General features: G+C 40.1%; 2 protein-coding genes across 2 annotated transcripts in view; one reads left to right on the top strand and one right to left on the bottom strand.

The window, feature by feature from the left end:
* LOC149290181 (synaptic vesicle 2-related protein) overlaps window positions 1-2,295 on the top strand; it is a 28,348-nt gene extending 26,053 nt beyond the window's left edge. The window contains exon 16 of the mRNA XM_089489564.1: window positions 2,089-2,295. Coding sequence (XP_089345690.1) covers window positions 2,089-2,295 — 207 coding nt within the window. The remainder of the gene's footprint in view (window positions 1-2,088) is intronic.
* A 4,714-nt stretch (window positions 2,296-7,009) lies between these two features.
* LOC149290180 (D-amino-acid oxidase-like) lies at window positions 7,010-12,903 on the bottom strand. Its single transcript, XM_089489639.1, has 10 exons — window positions 12,710-12,903; window positions 12,118-12,232; window positions 11,677-11,753; window positions 11,259-11,324; window positions 11,051-11,105; window positions 10,847-10,951; window positions 9,553-9,635; window positions 9,289-9,406; window positions 7,670-7,768; window positions 7,010-7,138 (listed from the first exon to the last, which is right to left on the bottom strand). Exons 1-10 carry the CDS (start codon window positions 12,901-12,903, stop codon window positions 7,010-7,012), a joined length of 1,041 nt encoding a protein of 346 aa, XP_089345765.1.
* Window positions 12,904-14,913: the final 2,010 nt, after the last annotated feature.

Raw genomic sequence — 14,913 nt, 5'->3', positions numbered from 1 at the left:
CATGTCGTTAACGACAAATGACGTGCCAGGACCGTCATTTGTTAAAACGGGTAAAAAAAAAATTGATCCGTGATCGATTTTTTTACCCAAACGGCGTTGCTGTAATGCCTCGACCTCGAGGCATTCAGCAACGCCATGATCGGAATCAGGGGCCATGTCTGGCCCCTCCCCGGGGCGTCAACATCCGCCATACAATGTATGGCGGCGGACGCCCGTTTTAAAAGCGTTTAGGAGGCGATCAACGATCACCTCCTAAACTTAAATGGTGTCGCTGGAATGCCTCGATCAGGAGGCATCCAGCGACACCAAACACTTACCTTAGGATGGACTGTGACCGCTCCGGAGAGCGGTCACAGCCGCAGCTGCCGGTGATCCCAGGAAAAAAAATAATAAAGACGAAAAAGTTCGCTAGAAGGTCTCCTGACCCTCTAGAGAACTCTGGCTCCACTTGCAGGTTGAATACAGGTACTGCATTCAACCATGCAAGTCAATGGAGCTCAGCTTTCTAATCACAGTGTGATTAGAAAAAAATAAATTAAAAATAAAATAAAATTAATAATCATTAGAAAAAAAATAGTAAAAAACCAGTAAAATGTAAAAATAATTTCCCTCTGATGTCACTATCAGGGGAACCTGCAAGTTGAAAAAAAATCTTAAAAATGTTTTAAAAAAGGCAAAAAAAAATTAAAATATATATATAAAAAATATATTTTTGTGAGCAAGTCCTAAAATTAGCACATTAGCTTAAAACAATTCTCGCATGGAAAGAGTTAAAATACTGGCATATTAAATGCCCATGGGGTGTCTACTTTTAAAAAATTTATGATTTGATGGGGTAAATTGAATTGGCCGGATTCAACAATGTCCCAAATAACACGGGGGGAAGGATGGCCACACATCTAATTTCCAATTAGAAAAATGCACATGTACCAAATGTGGCCTTTTAGTTCCCCCAAAAAATGACAAACCCATGCATGTGGGGTATCACTGTACTCAGGAGATGTTGCTGAACACATATTGGGGTGTCGTGTGACAGCGGCATACATAAAGTAGGTGTGTGTGGGAAAAATACACACACAAAAATACTACTGCAAACTTTGAAAAAATGCTGGTGGTAAAATGTGTGCATGCAAAGAGTTAAAATACCAGCATTTAAAATACCCTGGGGTGTCTAGTTTTCAAAAATATATGGCTTTATTGGGCACACTGAAATGGCCCGGCTCAAAGATGTACCAAATAGGGCATGGGCAGTGGATCCCCAAATGCCAAAGTTCCACATTGAAAAATGTGCACGCTCCAAATGTGGCCCTTTTGCCCCCAAACAGCCAGGCAAAATCATTCATGTGGGGTATCACTGCGCTCAGGAGATGTTGCTGAACACATATTGGGGTGTTTTGTGATAGTGACATATACGAGAACTTTTTAATTCATACCTGAAGTAAAATGTGTGTGACAAAACCAATGCAAAAAAATGACTACCACAAAGTTTGACAAAGACTGGTGGTAGATATGGTGCATGGAAAGGGTTAAAATACTAGCACTTAAAATACCCTGGGCTGTCTAGTTTTCAAAAATATATGACTTGATGGGGTAAAGTGCATTGGCCGGCTTCAAAGATACCCGAAATGGCACATGGGGGGAAGAATTACCAGATTTGGAAAAAAAGGCTTTGCCCCATAATTTGTAGAAAAAAGCAAAAAAACATAAAAACATTGGGTATTTCTAAACTCAGGACAAATAGTAGAATCTATTTAGCAGGTTTTTTCATTACCTTTTATAGATGAGTAAAAGATTTTTCAACTAAAAGTTAGAAACAGTCATTTTTTTCTAAATTTTTCACCATATTTTATACTTTTTTTAATAGTAAATAATATGATACAATCAAAACAATGTCATCTAAAGAAAGCCCTTCTTGTCCTGAAAAAAACAATATCTAATGTGTGTGGGTTCAGTAAACGGGAAAGAAGAAAATTACAACTAAACACGAGCAGCGCAGAAAAGTAAAATCAGCCTTTGTCACGAAGGGGTTAAAGCAATTTTAATGTCTTGCGGGATTACTGTTGATTTAGGAATCTTTGACTTTTTCAGGTGATGTTGGAGTCATCTATATATCTTACAGTCTTGGTATATAGCGGCTGTTGCATTTTGGCAGCTGTGGCCGCCTGCTTCCTACCCATTGAAACCAAAGGCCGTGGCCTACAGGAGTCCAGCCATAGGGAATGGGGCCAGGAGATGGTGGGAAGAGGACAACACAACTCTGGAGTCACCCATTCCAACTCTGGCTCTCAAGAGTGATCAGCATTTCATTTGCACACTGCACATACACACATACACCATTTACATGCAGGAATAAGCAGGATGACAGCCGAGGCCAAAGCACTTCACAGAGAAAGAGAGCAGTGGTACTGCTTCCGAGTGCAGGATACAAAAATTATTATGGTGACTAAGTAGGGTTGTATTTTATTACTTCATATAATAACAATCTCAACAGAGATAAGGAATAATGTCTATAGCGCTATGCTATCAGGATAGAAATGCAATATTCTGATAGCGAGCACAGCATATTTTTTATTTGGTAAATAAAAAAAACGTAATACTGAGATCTATTTTAGCACTAACAAAAAAGGTCCCTTATATTTAACCATGTCCCCACTGATGGTCAGTTTGTATGCATCAGTGCTTCTTAGTACCTTGAGTAAGATCCAGAATGTTCACAGTGGACAGAATTGGAGAATAAGTGGAGAATCATTATACCCTTTCAAGTGCAAGTAAGGCAGATGATTCTAACTAATAGGCTAACTAATAGTCATGTGATCCTAACAAAAGTTTACATATACTGAACACATTTGAAATGATTTATATCATAAACCTCTGCCATTTGACACATAGTTCTATTCTCCTACGCGACAATAGCCTTATAATACAAAGTACCGTAAACATTTAAAGTGTATATTATAAAACCTGTGACACTTAGATTCCCAGGTGTGTTTTCAGCTCACAGTACAGAACTTGAAGGCTATAGACATTGTGTCATAAAGGAAAGGTTCGGGGCAGTAAACAGAAGAACAAGTGGGATATATCTTCTGACTACAACATTTAATCGTTTTGAATGATATACCACAGGGGCTGGCTTTCTAAACTGATATTCCATATAACTTGTACCAGTGTCCCCTCCCAACAAAAGACAGCCCTATTGTTTTGAGTGCCATTGGCAAACAATGCCTTCAGTGTCACCCTCTTCTTTCTAACATAGTGGAGATCATGTTGATGGTGTTCTCACCAGCCGACGTGGCTATCAGTATGGTGCAGCTAGCCCTGCTCCCAACCAAAAAGCCTAGGTTCTCAAATGTTTTGCTGTGATCAGAAATATCAATTTTGTACCTATAATATCTTTTTCTAAACAGTATATGGACAAAAGTATTGGGACACTTGACCATTACATTAACAATGACTTTTATGACATATCATTCTAAATACATAGACATTAGGCTATCCACAATACTTTGGAGTGCTTCTGTATGCTGAGGGGACATAACAAGACATCTAGGACAATGCAATGCTTCCAACTTTGTGGGAACAGTTTGAGGAAGGCCATTTACTATTCCAGCATGACTGATCCCCAGTGAACAAAGCCAGGTCCATAAAGACATAGTTGGATAAATTTGATGTGGAAGAACTTGACAGGCTCCCAATCCCACTGAACACCTTCGGGATAAACTTTAATGGAGATTGCGAGCCAGTCCTTCTCTGCCAATGAAATGCTCTACTGGATGAATGGGCGAAAATTCCCATAGAAACACTCCAAAATATTGTGGAAAGTCTTCCCAAAAGAGTGGAAGCTGTTATAGCTGCAAAGGAGGGACAGCTACATAATAATGTCTATGTATTTAGAATGTGAAACCCTGTTTGTGTAATGATCAGGTATCCCTGATATATATATATATATATGTAATTTTATCCTGTTTCAGGGTGAATAGGAAGCTATGTGAATGTATTGATTAGGAATCCTGTTTTGATAGACATTTGTACATTATGTAACTTAAACTAGTCATTTATCATGAACAAGAAGCAGATGCTATTACAATTTGTATACCCTACTGACCTTATTGTTAAGTGCAAAAATACCACTCCACAATTATCTCAATACTCTGCAGATAGTTTAATTCCAGTAATGTCAAAGTAACACACCAACTAAGAGTCTGCAGAATGTAATCTCTACTGGGTTAACAATACATGATTTTTTTATTGGTCATGAGAAAGACACAATTGACCATCTCATCTGCAGTCCAGTTGTATAGTCGAGCCAAGATGAGACAAGAGTTGGACTAGGATCATTCCTATATATATTTTTCACTGAGTGGCAAGTACTACAAGTACTAAGCAGCAGCTGCAACAAAGCAAAATGTCTTTGTGTCTGAATGTACAGACTTCTCACTGAATGCATCTCAATGTTTGAACGTCTACGTGTAAGAAGCTTGTTGTATGATCTCCTCTTCTGTCCACAATGCCTTGTTGACTTAGATTTTACTGTACATGGAATAATTTATGTGGAATAAATTTTTTTACATAAAACTAACTAATCTCTAGTTTGCCCTTTGAAACAACAGCTGTGGTTACAGCATTGCATATGATAACATCATAGGTATAATAGGGATGGTGGAAAGGAATTGTAGAGATGTTGTGGTCAGTGAGCATGTTCAACCAAAGCGCTAGCAAATAGACGTACGCTAGGATTTATAGGAAGAGGCCTGCCATGTGCTCTTTTGCGGCACGTAAGATAGGCTGACGCAGAGGTCCAAAATTCCCCACTCATGGAGAAGGAGGCACAACAGGGTCACACGGCACAATGTCATAGGTGCTCATATATTGTTCTTATGGCAAGTAGCCATAAGCATACCAAGTGTCAAGACCTTAATCCTCCGGGTCGCGGGAGCGGGTTCTTGACATGCCCTGCTCCCTACCCATTTTTCCTTCAAATGGGGGTGTTTATCACTGCCGTGATAAACTGTGGGAACTCCACCGATGTCAGCGGGAACGCCCACCGACGTCAACAGGACCTCCCACCAACGTCACAGGACCACGCGCTGACGTCAGTGTGCATTCCTGGCCGCGTCCTGCAAGGGAAGGCTCCGGGTAGCTGGAGCCCAGAGGTTCTCAGGTATGGTCATAAGGAAGCACTCGCACGGCCCTTTAACTCCTGACGGCGAACTTACGGATTTCCGCTCCCGTTAACTCCTGCGATGCTGCGTAGATAAGGTAGGCTAGATGGGAAAGGGGCCAGGGAGATAGGTTTCCCTGCTCCTAGAATTAAAGGTCCGTATGAGTGACTCTATTGGTCATTCGTACAGACCTTTAACTCTTGGAGCCAGGATTTTAATAGTCTGTACAAGCGACTCTATTGGTCGTTGGCAGGGGGCTTGTCTGCCATCAACCAATGGCAGAGGAGCTCCCTGCCGGCGACCAATAGAGTCGCTCGTACAGACCTTTAACTAGTGGAGCGGGGAGACCAATGGTCTCCCCAAGCCAAGTTCCGTGCCAGGAGTTAAAAGGCCGTGCGACCGACTCTATTAGTCGCCTGCAGGGGCCCTGTCAACGACCAATAGAGTCGTTCTTATGGCCCTTTAACTCCAGATGGCGAACCTACGGATTTCCACTCCAGTTAACCCCTGCAATGCCGTGAAGATAATGGGAGCGGAAATCTGTAGGTTCGCCGTCAGGAGTTAAAGAGCTTTAACTCTTGCAGAGGGGAGACAGGCCGTGTTCCCCGTCAGGAGTTAAAGGGCCGTGCAAGTGACTCTATTGGTCGCCTGCAGGGGCCTCCTCTTGCATCAAACAATGGCTCATCTGCCATCCACCAATTAAGTACAGGTGCACTTCATTGGTTGATGGCATAGAAGGCCCCTGCAGGCGACCAATAGAGTTGCTCGTACAGACATTTAAAATCCTGGTGCCAAAGGTGCTGCATAGTGAATACTCTCCCGAACCGAACACAGTTGGCCAGCGCCAAAGTCTATGGAAAACCTTATGCATATGGCTGAGCAATACATTGTACACATAGGCAGGCAGCCAATAGACTCACTCGCATGGCCCCTTAACTCCTGACGGCGTAACTTGGCCTGGGCCTGCTCCAAAAGTTAACGGTCTGTACAAGCAACTCTATTGGTCGTTTGTAAGGACCTTTAATTCTTGGAGCGGGGAGACCAGTGGTCTGTCCCAGCCAAGTTGCAGCACCAGGATTTTAAAAGTCTGTACGAGCGACTCTATTGGTCGCCAGCAAGGGGCTCGTTTGCCATCAACCAATGAAGTACAGGTGCACTTCATTGGTTGATGGCAGAGGAGGCCCCTGCAGGCTCGTACAGACATTTAAAATCCTGCTGCCAAAGCTGCTGCGTAGTGCGTACCGCGCACAAAGAATGTACACTAATATTCGCCCGAACCGAACACGGGAACAGGCAAATATTCCTGGAATACGAAGATTTTTTCCCCCACGAAGACGAACACGAAGAGTTGGCCGGCGCCCAAGTCTAGTTGTAACATTACTACAACTGTACATTACTGTAACATTACTATTACACGTAAATAGACTGATGAACTATAAAATGCCTATACATATACATATATTATATACCTATATATACTTATATTGTCTCATCCTCATTTAAGCACGTTTGGCTCCTCATTAAAAGACAACAGTTCAAAATCAAAAATGATATATTGCATTTATTCTAAAAAACCTAATTATTGCATCTGAATATGCATGTGATAATAAGCCAATTGTTAACCAACAGAAAGACCCCATTTTACAACCTTAAGGCAAGTTGTAAAGCTTTATTTTGCTTCAAGGCTGTATCCCAGTAAGAAGATTAGTGTCTATTAGCTTTTGTCTCTAGAGAGTCACAGTACTATGAAGATGTATCGGTTATTTTACAGGTAATGTGAGCCTTAATGAGGCCCAATACAGCAAGAACCTATACTCCAGCCATACTGCGCAATGCTTCTTGGGTCCATATTACAGAGAAGACTTGGGAGTCCTTAATTTCTTTTCCTCCACAATCTGCCCAAAAATCTTTGCTGCTTCCATTGCACAACCCCAATGAATGGTGAGACCAAAACCACCATGGCCATAATTGTGTATGAGCTGCAGAGAAAAATGTTTGAGTATTAATAGGTATTATTATCACCACCATCATTGTTGCTAGTAAATATCCTAATACCTTTAGAAAATAAATTGCATTAGGAAAACATCTATCCTCGGCATTTACTGGCAAATATTAGAGGGTACACGTAACTTTTACATACTGCAATTGCGTGATATCAGCATCCGGAGAATGCTGTTCTAGGGTAGCGGCTGTGAAATAAGGGCAGTATTGTGATTTATTACATTTTTGGGGTAGAGGATTGTTTACCAAATATCACATTTATATAATTATTCACTATACTGTTTCTACTGGTACCCTGGTGCTAAAATTGCCACAGGGCCCCCCAACTTTACCAATCAACATGTCCCACAGGGCCACTTTTGCCCAAAACAGTGCAAAATGGGGTCCAGGTCGGAGGGGGCCGTTCTAAACAATTTTGAATGGGTATGAGGAGACAGGAACAAGGTTGTAGTTAAGCCACTGAGTAGATTAAAATATCTTCACGTGAGTTATATCTAAAATGTGCAAACCTCGCTCTTCAAAGTTCCAGACACAAAACGTTCTCTCTCCAGCCTCACTTTGCTTCTTACAGGCCTCAGTCCAGTCCAGTCATGGATAATCTTTGCGTTCTATGCCAGAAAAAAGGGGCAATAGAATACACACACCATCTTAATGCAGGACTGATTTTCAGTTAGCAGTAAATAAGGAAAGGGAGGGCCAGATTAATAAAGAGCAAATCCTCTTCACATTAAAAAAAACTGTAGAATTTTTATTGATATAAACAATATCGGATGACACAGTACACAGATTATGTAACGACACTGAAAAGCCAAGGTGGAGCCAGGTCCCCTAAAAGGTCAGTGTTTTCTGATGAGGAAACGATTGTTGATTGTTTCAGTGGTCCCAACCCTTGTGGGGGGCAAGAAGATCCAGCCCTCCTGCAGGCCTTATGACCGGGGAGGGAAGGGACCGCATATCCCTCGTGGAGTGCGACCCCAGAGGAAAACGAAGAAGGGGGCTGGGTGTCCACCACGGCCTTAAAGGCACCTTGGCACTTTTTTTCACTGCGGAGCCACTGACTTCGGGGCTTAAAAAAAACAGAATGTTCCTCCACAATATGGAACTCTGAGCTGCTTTTTAAAGTACTGTTTAACAATAAAATACACCGATATTTAAAGGGGTAAATTAATGACTCAAAAAAGTTTAGCTCAGGGGTTCTCAAACTGCGGCCCTCCAGCTGCTGCAGGACTACATCTCCCATACTCCTCAGCCAGCCCCTTAGCTGAAGGAGCATTATGGGAGATGTAGTCCTGCAGCAGCTGGAGGGCCGCAGTTTGAGAACCCCTGGTTTAGCTGTTATTTTTTTCAGAGATTATATGCCACAGCATCCTAGGTCTCATGGGCCTCTCGCTTGAAAACATTAATTAAAACTGACTTGCCAAACTGAAATTCAATTACAGCAACAATTCAATTCAAAACTAAGTCAATACAAAGACAAAAGAGCAACTAGCAAAAGAATGATCACTTAAACTGTAAAAGGTTTAATCCTAGTAATACACTATATAGACAAAAGTATTGGGACACCTGACCATTACAAAAACATCATGGTGTTATTACATCCCATTCTAAATACATAGACATTAATATGTAGTTGGTCCCCCCTTTCCACTCTTCTGGGAAGGTTTGCCACAAGATGGAGAGTTTCTGTAGGAATTTTCATTCAGTAGAGCATTTGTGAGGCCAGGCACTGATGTTGGATGCCTGGCTTGCAATCTCCATTTTAAATCATCCCAAATGTTTTCAATGGAGTTAAGGTCAGGGCTCTGTGGGGGCCAGTCAAGTTCTTCAACGCCAAACTTATCCACCATGTCTTTATGGACCTTGCTTTGTGCACTGGGGCGCAGTGGTGCTGGAATAGAGAAGGGCCTTTCCCAAACTGCTCCCAGAGTTGGAAACATAGCATTGTCCAAAATGTGTGAAGGGGACATACTAAGATATGTAATGGTCAGGTGTCGCAATACTTTTGTCCATATAGTGTACTTACCAATAGCAGCACCTCTTTCAGCATTGTAATAGAAATATTTTTTTTATTTTTTGGACATTTTAACAGGAAATACGGGAATTTACCTTATAGAAAATTACACCTCACCTTTAGACTAGGTAGAAGCTCACAACATTGTTCCCAGATCCATCCATTATCTTCAGAGGTGCTTTCTTCATTCCAGTTCCCCAGCTGGTAAATCCCTCCCAAGGTGACACTCTGAGACCTGTACACAGGGGCAGGAGGGGGAAGCAAGAATAAACCACACTGGGGGTAAACACTGCTTGTTTACTATACACACAACCGTTTTATATAACTGTTCTTTTAATATAAAACACTAGTAATAAGTGAGACACCTCCATAGACACTTACCCTGGAATGATGTATGGTGTAGTGTAAACGCCTGTCTTCAGATCATGAGTTAAAATGAAATGTTTTACCCATGGGGCATGCACCTGGAAAAGATACATTATCAGGATCAGTTTTCACATCATGTAAACGAGGTAGATTACTTCTCCTATACAATACATGTTAAAAAATGTTCATCTACTGACTCACTCTACACACTAAGATGCCAGACAAATATTTATTTGCCAACACAGAGACATCATATTCGATAACGCTATACACTATTTGATCTCAATGACTTTATGCATTGTGAAGAACCAACACATGTGAGTTTCATCTGTAATAAAGGGATCCACATTACGTAAGCGCAAACTGTCAATTCTTTCAGAAGAAGCTTGATATATAAGACCTTAATGTATAGTACAATGTGGCTGCCATGATGCAGATGTGTGTGACTGTATTTGTTTGCAGCAGAAACAACCGCATCTGGAAATGTTAACACAATGTCCACCAGGAGTCACACTGAGATAGGAGTATCCGTGCCAATGCTAACATCGGCTTCTATGCCAAACCCAGTTACAGAAATATGTATGTGCATGAGCAGTCTGCATATAATGTAATAGAGTTCATTACTGCTATCTGGGCAATCCCAATCAGGATGTGAATGTCTGGGAATTCTGAGGTCAAAATAATTACTTTTTAGGCAAGGCAAACATCAGAAAGTAGCTGTTTGTAACGTCTGGATCATTGGCCTTCAATTCCCTTGTATTAAATTCACTAAGTACTAAGAAACCATGCTAACTTCAAAAGAGCGATCGCAGATAATGAGCACCTCATAGCAATCACCTTGAGACAGATTATGCATCAATACAAATAAACGTGCTCCTTTCCAACATCATAGATTTAGTGTTTAGCTCTTACTATAGAACAGAAGCTATAAAAAGCTTATAAACACGCATCACACCCACTTGGACTAGACTAGTTTGGACGAGATCCACCAAATAGTGTTAGCATCAGACATGGACCATGTCTTAAAGGTGTTTCGTCATGGTGCAGTGTTGTCAATTTAGTTTTGTATGTAACTCTTTCTGGGAATACCTAATTGTAATGTGACACAAAAGCAGGCACTGTTTTTGTGTTATTTGCATGTGGTCTAACCTCCAGAAGAAAGAATAAGATTTGCTAAGGTTTATTTGCTTAACGTACTAGAGAGCGCAATTACCTTTTTTATTTAAGCGGAGCAGCACCTTTAAGGTAATGTGACTTCACGCAGGTTCTACATTTTACCATGGAAAAATGATGATAGTATCACTGTTACCTTTAGGATTTGTCCTCGGCCTGGCTTTAACTCAGGATCTGGCTGTAGTTCTCCTGAACGCACCCCTGTGCAGTTAATGATAATGTCTGCTCCTAGTGCAGCCAACTGTGGAGTAGTTACACAAAGCAATATTTGTAAATCTTTGTTTAGTGCAGGGTTGGCGTCATTTATTCACTGTGTCAATCGACACGCCGACTAACTTACTTCTCCAAAATTTTCAATCTTCCTTTGAATAAATGTGACTCCTCGTTTTAAAAGACTGCAAGAATAAATGAGAACCACAGGAATGTAAGGCTGAATTTGACAATATACAGTATATATATATATATATATATATATATATATAACTGTATTAGACATGAATCAATGTGTGCACTTATTGACTCTAACGCCACCAAAGGTGAACACTCACCTCTTGGACAGCCATGGTAGATAACTTTTCCCCTCGATCATCAGTGCAGTGTTAAACCAACCATAACTAGAAAGGAAAACATGAACAAGGACAAGTGTTTGGCCAGACAAATTTTAATGGTTGCTGACAGTGGTTTCAAGGACAAAATGCAACAGTTAAATTGTGACTTGATCCATTTTGGCTTAAAGTGTGACAAGGTCGCTCAGTCTAGCAAGATCTTTGATAGTCTGGCCCACTCATGAGGAGCAAGGTTTATGGAAACTTGAACAACAGGATGAGAAATTGTCATAATGAGAATTAAACGTTAATGGTGGAGTCTCTGGCTGGTCTTCCCATATGGGGCATGGTATACGCTTTGTAGGCATTGGATCTGAACCTCTCATGTAAAGGCTAGCCCTTGTACCCTACAGATACAAACCTGTATCCAGGAAATAGCTTAAGCTCTTCAGGGGTTAGATGGCGAAATCCAAGCACAACGTCTTTCCATGAGGGCTCCTGCAAAAGTGAAAAACACTTGTTTTAATCTGAGGATTAGTGAGGTTCCACCAGTTAGGCTTAAACACTGAAAACTTAAAAAAGAATGACATTAAAACTATACAAGTCATCATACTTTCATAAGGTGAACAAAAAACTAAAAATGTTTAAATAATGCAGCACATATTGACCCTCAATTTCAGCATTTTGTTGTTTTACAACTCATGTAAACTAAATGCGATACATATTGTGCTTCCTAGTTTATGTATGATTACTCTTAGAATGACGTACAAATAAATCCTATTTTCTGGCATAGTATTATATTAATATCTGGCCAGTGAAATCTGAAAATATTTAATTGTAAAAGAACAGAACAGTTGCTTACAGGGGCTGGGTCTTTCAGTATATTGTAGCCAGACTGCAGGAAAATTCCCATGTCCTGTGCCGCCTCTGAGTTGACATATTGTAGCAGGTAATCAAATGTCTCTTTGTTCCATTTTCTGCAGAAATATCACAGTAAAAACTTACAGTAATCACTAAGCAATAAGAAATGCAAAAACATATATATATATATATATATATATATATATACACAAATGCAATTAACTTGCTGTATTGTTGTATTTCATATACTTATATATATATATATATATATATACGTAGTTGTTATACCATCTCTCGTATGTTCTTTCTATGCTGTCTTACTCTGAGTACATGTATGTCTGCCATAGTGATATACTTTAGATTCTGTACCCCCCATTTTAAAAAACATTAAACATTAAAGTAGGAATTTAAAACTATATAAGCAATGCTTTTCCATGGAAAGACTCATATAAAAACTTCCTTTTCATTGTGCTGACTATATCGCAAATCACTTATCTACATCGCAGATCCTACTGAGCCCACACCAGCTTTTGCACATCATTATATATCCTATACATACCCTATATTAAAGAAACTAAGTAAATAGAGCTTACGTCTCTTGCGTATTTCCCTCATCATAGAGGTATGGTTGCCACAATCCTGCTGCTCCATCGCTAGTAGTGAGCGGGGTGAATTTATCTGCATATATCTCGATTTTTAGCGGTGACACGGTACGGTGGTACCGCTCATGGATACAGAGTGCTGTGGACAGTCCGATGACTCCAGCTCCTATCACTGCAACATGCATTTTCCTGAAGGATATGTACCTGTAGGAGAAAGAAATCTGCACCATAACCAAAATAATTCATCTTTTGGCAGTATTTAAGGAATTATACCCCTAGTAAGAATCTGTTTGACTTATTTCAGGGATAAACCTTCCTAAACTGAAGTCATATAAGGACAGTGAGGAACTGTCCCCTTTAATGCAGACGCTTGCAAAATCTAATAATGTTAATAACAATAACATAACAATAAAATATAAGGGAAGCTGCTCATCATGATATACAACATAGTAATATCTTTATAAAATTCAATAAAAAAACTCATAGTGTTGCCGACTTCAACTTCAGTCTATAATCTGCATAGCTCCTTGGGAAAAAAAATTACAAGAGCTCCCTAAATGTTCAATAAAGATATCAAGGCTTGAGTTGAGGGCTTCATGGATCTGAATCACCCCAGACATGCAAGTTTGAGTAAAAGTGAAATCACACGCATAAGTCCATGAACAGATTTGGGCTGCTCGTACACATTTTACAACTGGCCCTAAGCACCAAGAATGGGCCCATCAAAGGTACCGACGACAATAGCAGCATTGACTTAAAGTCAGCGGAGTGGCTCGTATGGCTTAAGTAAAATACTAGGGGACAACAGTTTGCTCTTTCCCAAACCTCAACACACCCTTGCTCCATTCATTCTTGGTCCTATATGATATGATATCCATAGGATAGTACCATGACCAGATTGCCCCTTAAATCAGGAATGCTCATGAAACATTTATATCACAGGACTTCACTAACATTCTCTGTCTTGCATGGTGCATTTCAATAACATTTTAATGGCTAACCGTATAGTTCCACATAGACAAAACAGTAAAGGCACTCTTCAGAACGTTAATAAACTTGAATCCATCTTTCATTTAATTTGTCCATTTGAAAGCTTGATCACATAAAAACAACACAGAAATGTTTAAGAGGCATTTAAGAAGCAACAACCTATCAGCACCTAATTTTCTGTCACATGGAAATTAAGTGTTCCCAGACAAAATTTCATAAGATGAAATACATTGTATATGTTTATATGTTAGCATAAATGTGGATGTGTTTGTGTGTTGGCATTAACATATATATTTAAGGGAGTGTGTTAGCATGAGTGTGTATGCATAATTCTGTGAAGGAGGCAGTGTGTTACCATGAGTGTGTATTAGAAATTGTGTGTTAGTGTAAGTGTGTATGTGTATTAGTGTTAGAGTGTGTAAAATCGTATAAGTGTAAGAGTGTGTGTAAATATTAGTACCAGTGTGTATGTGAGTAACTGAGGGGGGGGGGCAAGGGGCCAGTAGGGTCTCTTTAGTTTACCTGCCCCCAGGGCCAGAAAGTGCTAACCCTCCCCTGTTATAAAAGTAGCACCTTTAAAGGTGATAAAATGTATATATCTGCAAACATACATAAAGTAATGTATGTATGTTTGCAGGATGTAATTTGTTTTAAGGACAGGATCAGGTAATGCTTGTTGATCCAGTGAGAAATCAGGAATTTTTCTCCTTTTTGAGGCACAAATCTTGAGGGGTATTTCTTTTTGCCTTCTTCTGGATCAACAGCAGACTTTTGTCTTTTTTCAACACAAATTACATTATTCTGTGTTTTATATTTACTGTAATCTGTTTTCATGCAGTTGTATAAAGCAGCACTTGGTGAAAGGGTGTGAATTACATTACAAGTCATGTAACACTCAAAAACCTGTACTGACAGTTTGCCACGTTGCACTCATCTCACGTTTCCTTATAGAACGAATTAGAGAATTACCGATTCATTTTTTTCATTTAAATTGGAAAGACATGTAGTTGCAACTTAATTTATTTTCCTCTTCCTTCCTCCAATCTATACATATTATGACCGCTTGGTCTTTCCTGATCATTTTTATAGCTGCTGGCAAGTGAGTTTGCTTACACAGAGCCTAGGGTGGCATATGAGAAAGTGGCCTATGGTGCCCATTACACAGTGTCTGCTGCGTGGACCTGCTGCAAATGTGAATGGGTGTT

Source organism: Sceloporus occidentalis, unplaced genomic scaffold, assembly GCF_023333645.1.
Source record: "Sceloporus occidentalis isolate IW3139 unplaced genomic scaffold, rSceOcc1.0.p SCAF_40, whole genome shotgun sequence".
Lineage (NCBI taxonomy): Eukaryota > Metazoa > Chordata > Lepidosauria > Squamata > Phrynosomatidae > Sceloporus > Sceloporus occidentalis.
The sequence above is the reverse complement of the archived record's forward strand: the minus strand, read 5'-3'. Positions and strand labels throughout refer to the sequence as shown.

What these genes read in the sequence shown, in the direction of transcription:
- LOC149290180 (XM_089489639.1), bottom strand. Translation starts at nt 12,903, where the DNA reads ATGCATGTTGCAGTGATAGGAGCTGGAGTCATCGGACTGTCCACAGCA. An exon ending in TACTGAAAGACCCAGCCCCT is followed by an intron (nt 11,754 to 12,117) that starts GTAAGCAACTGT and finishes TCACTTTTGCAG; the next exon opens with GAGCCCTCATGGAAAGACGT. An exon ending in AGATTGAAAATTTTGGAGAA is followed by an intron (nt 10,952 to 11,050) that starts GTAAGTTAGTCG and finishes ACTACTCCACAG; the next exon opens with TTGGCTGCACTAGGAGCAGA.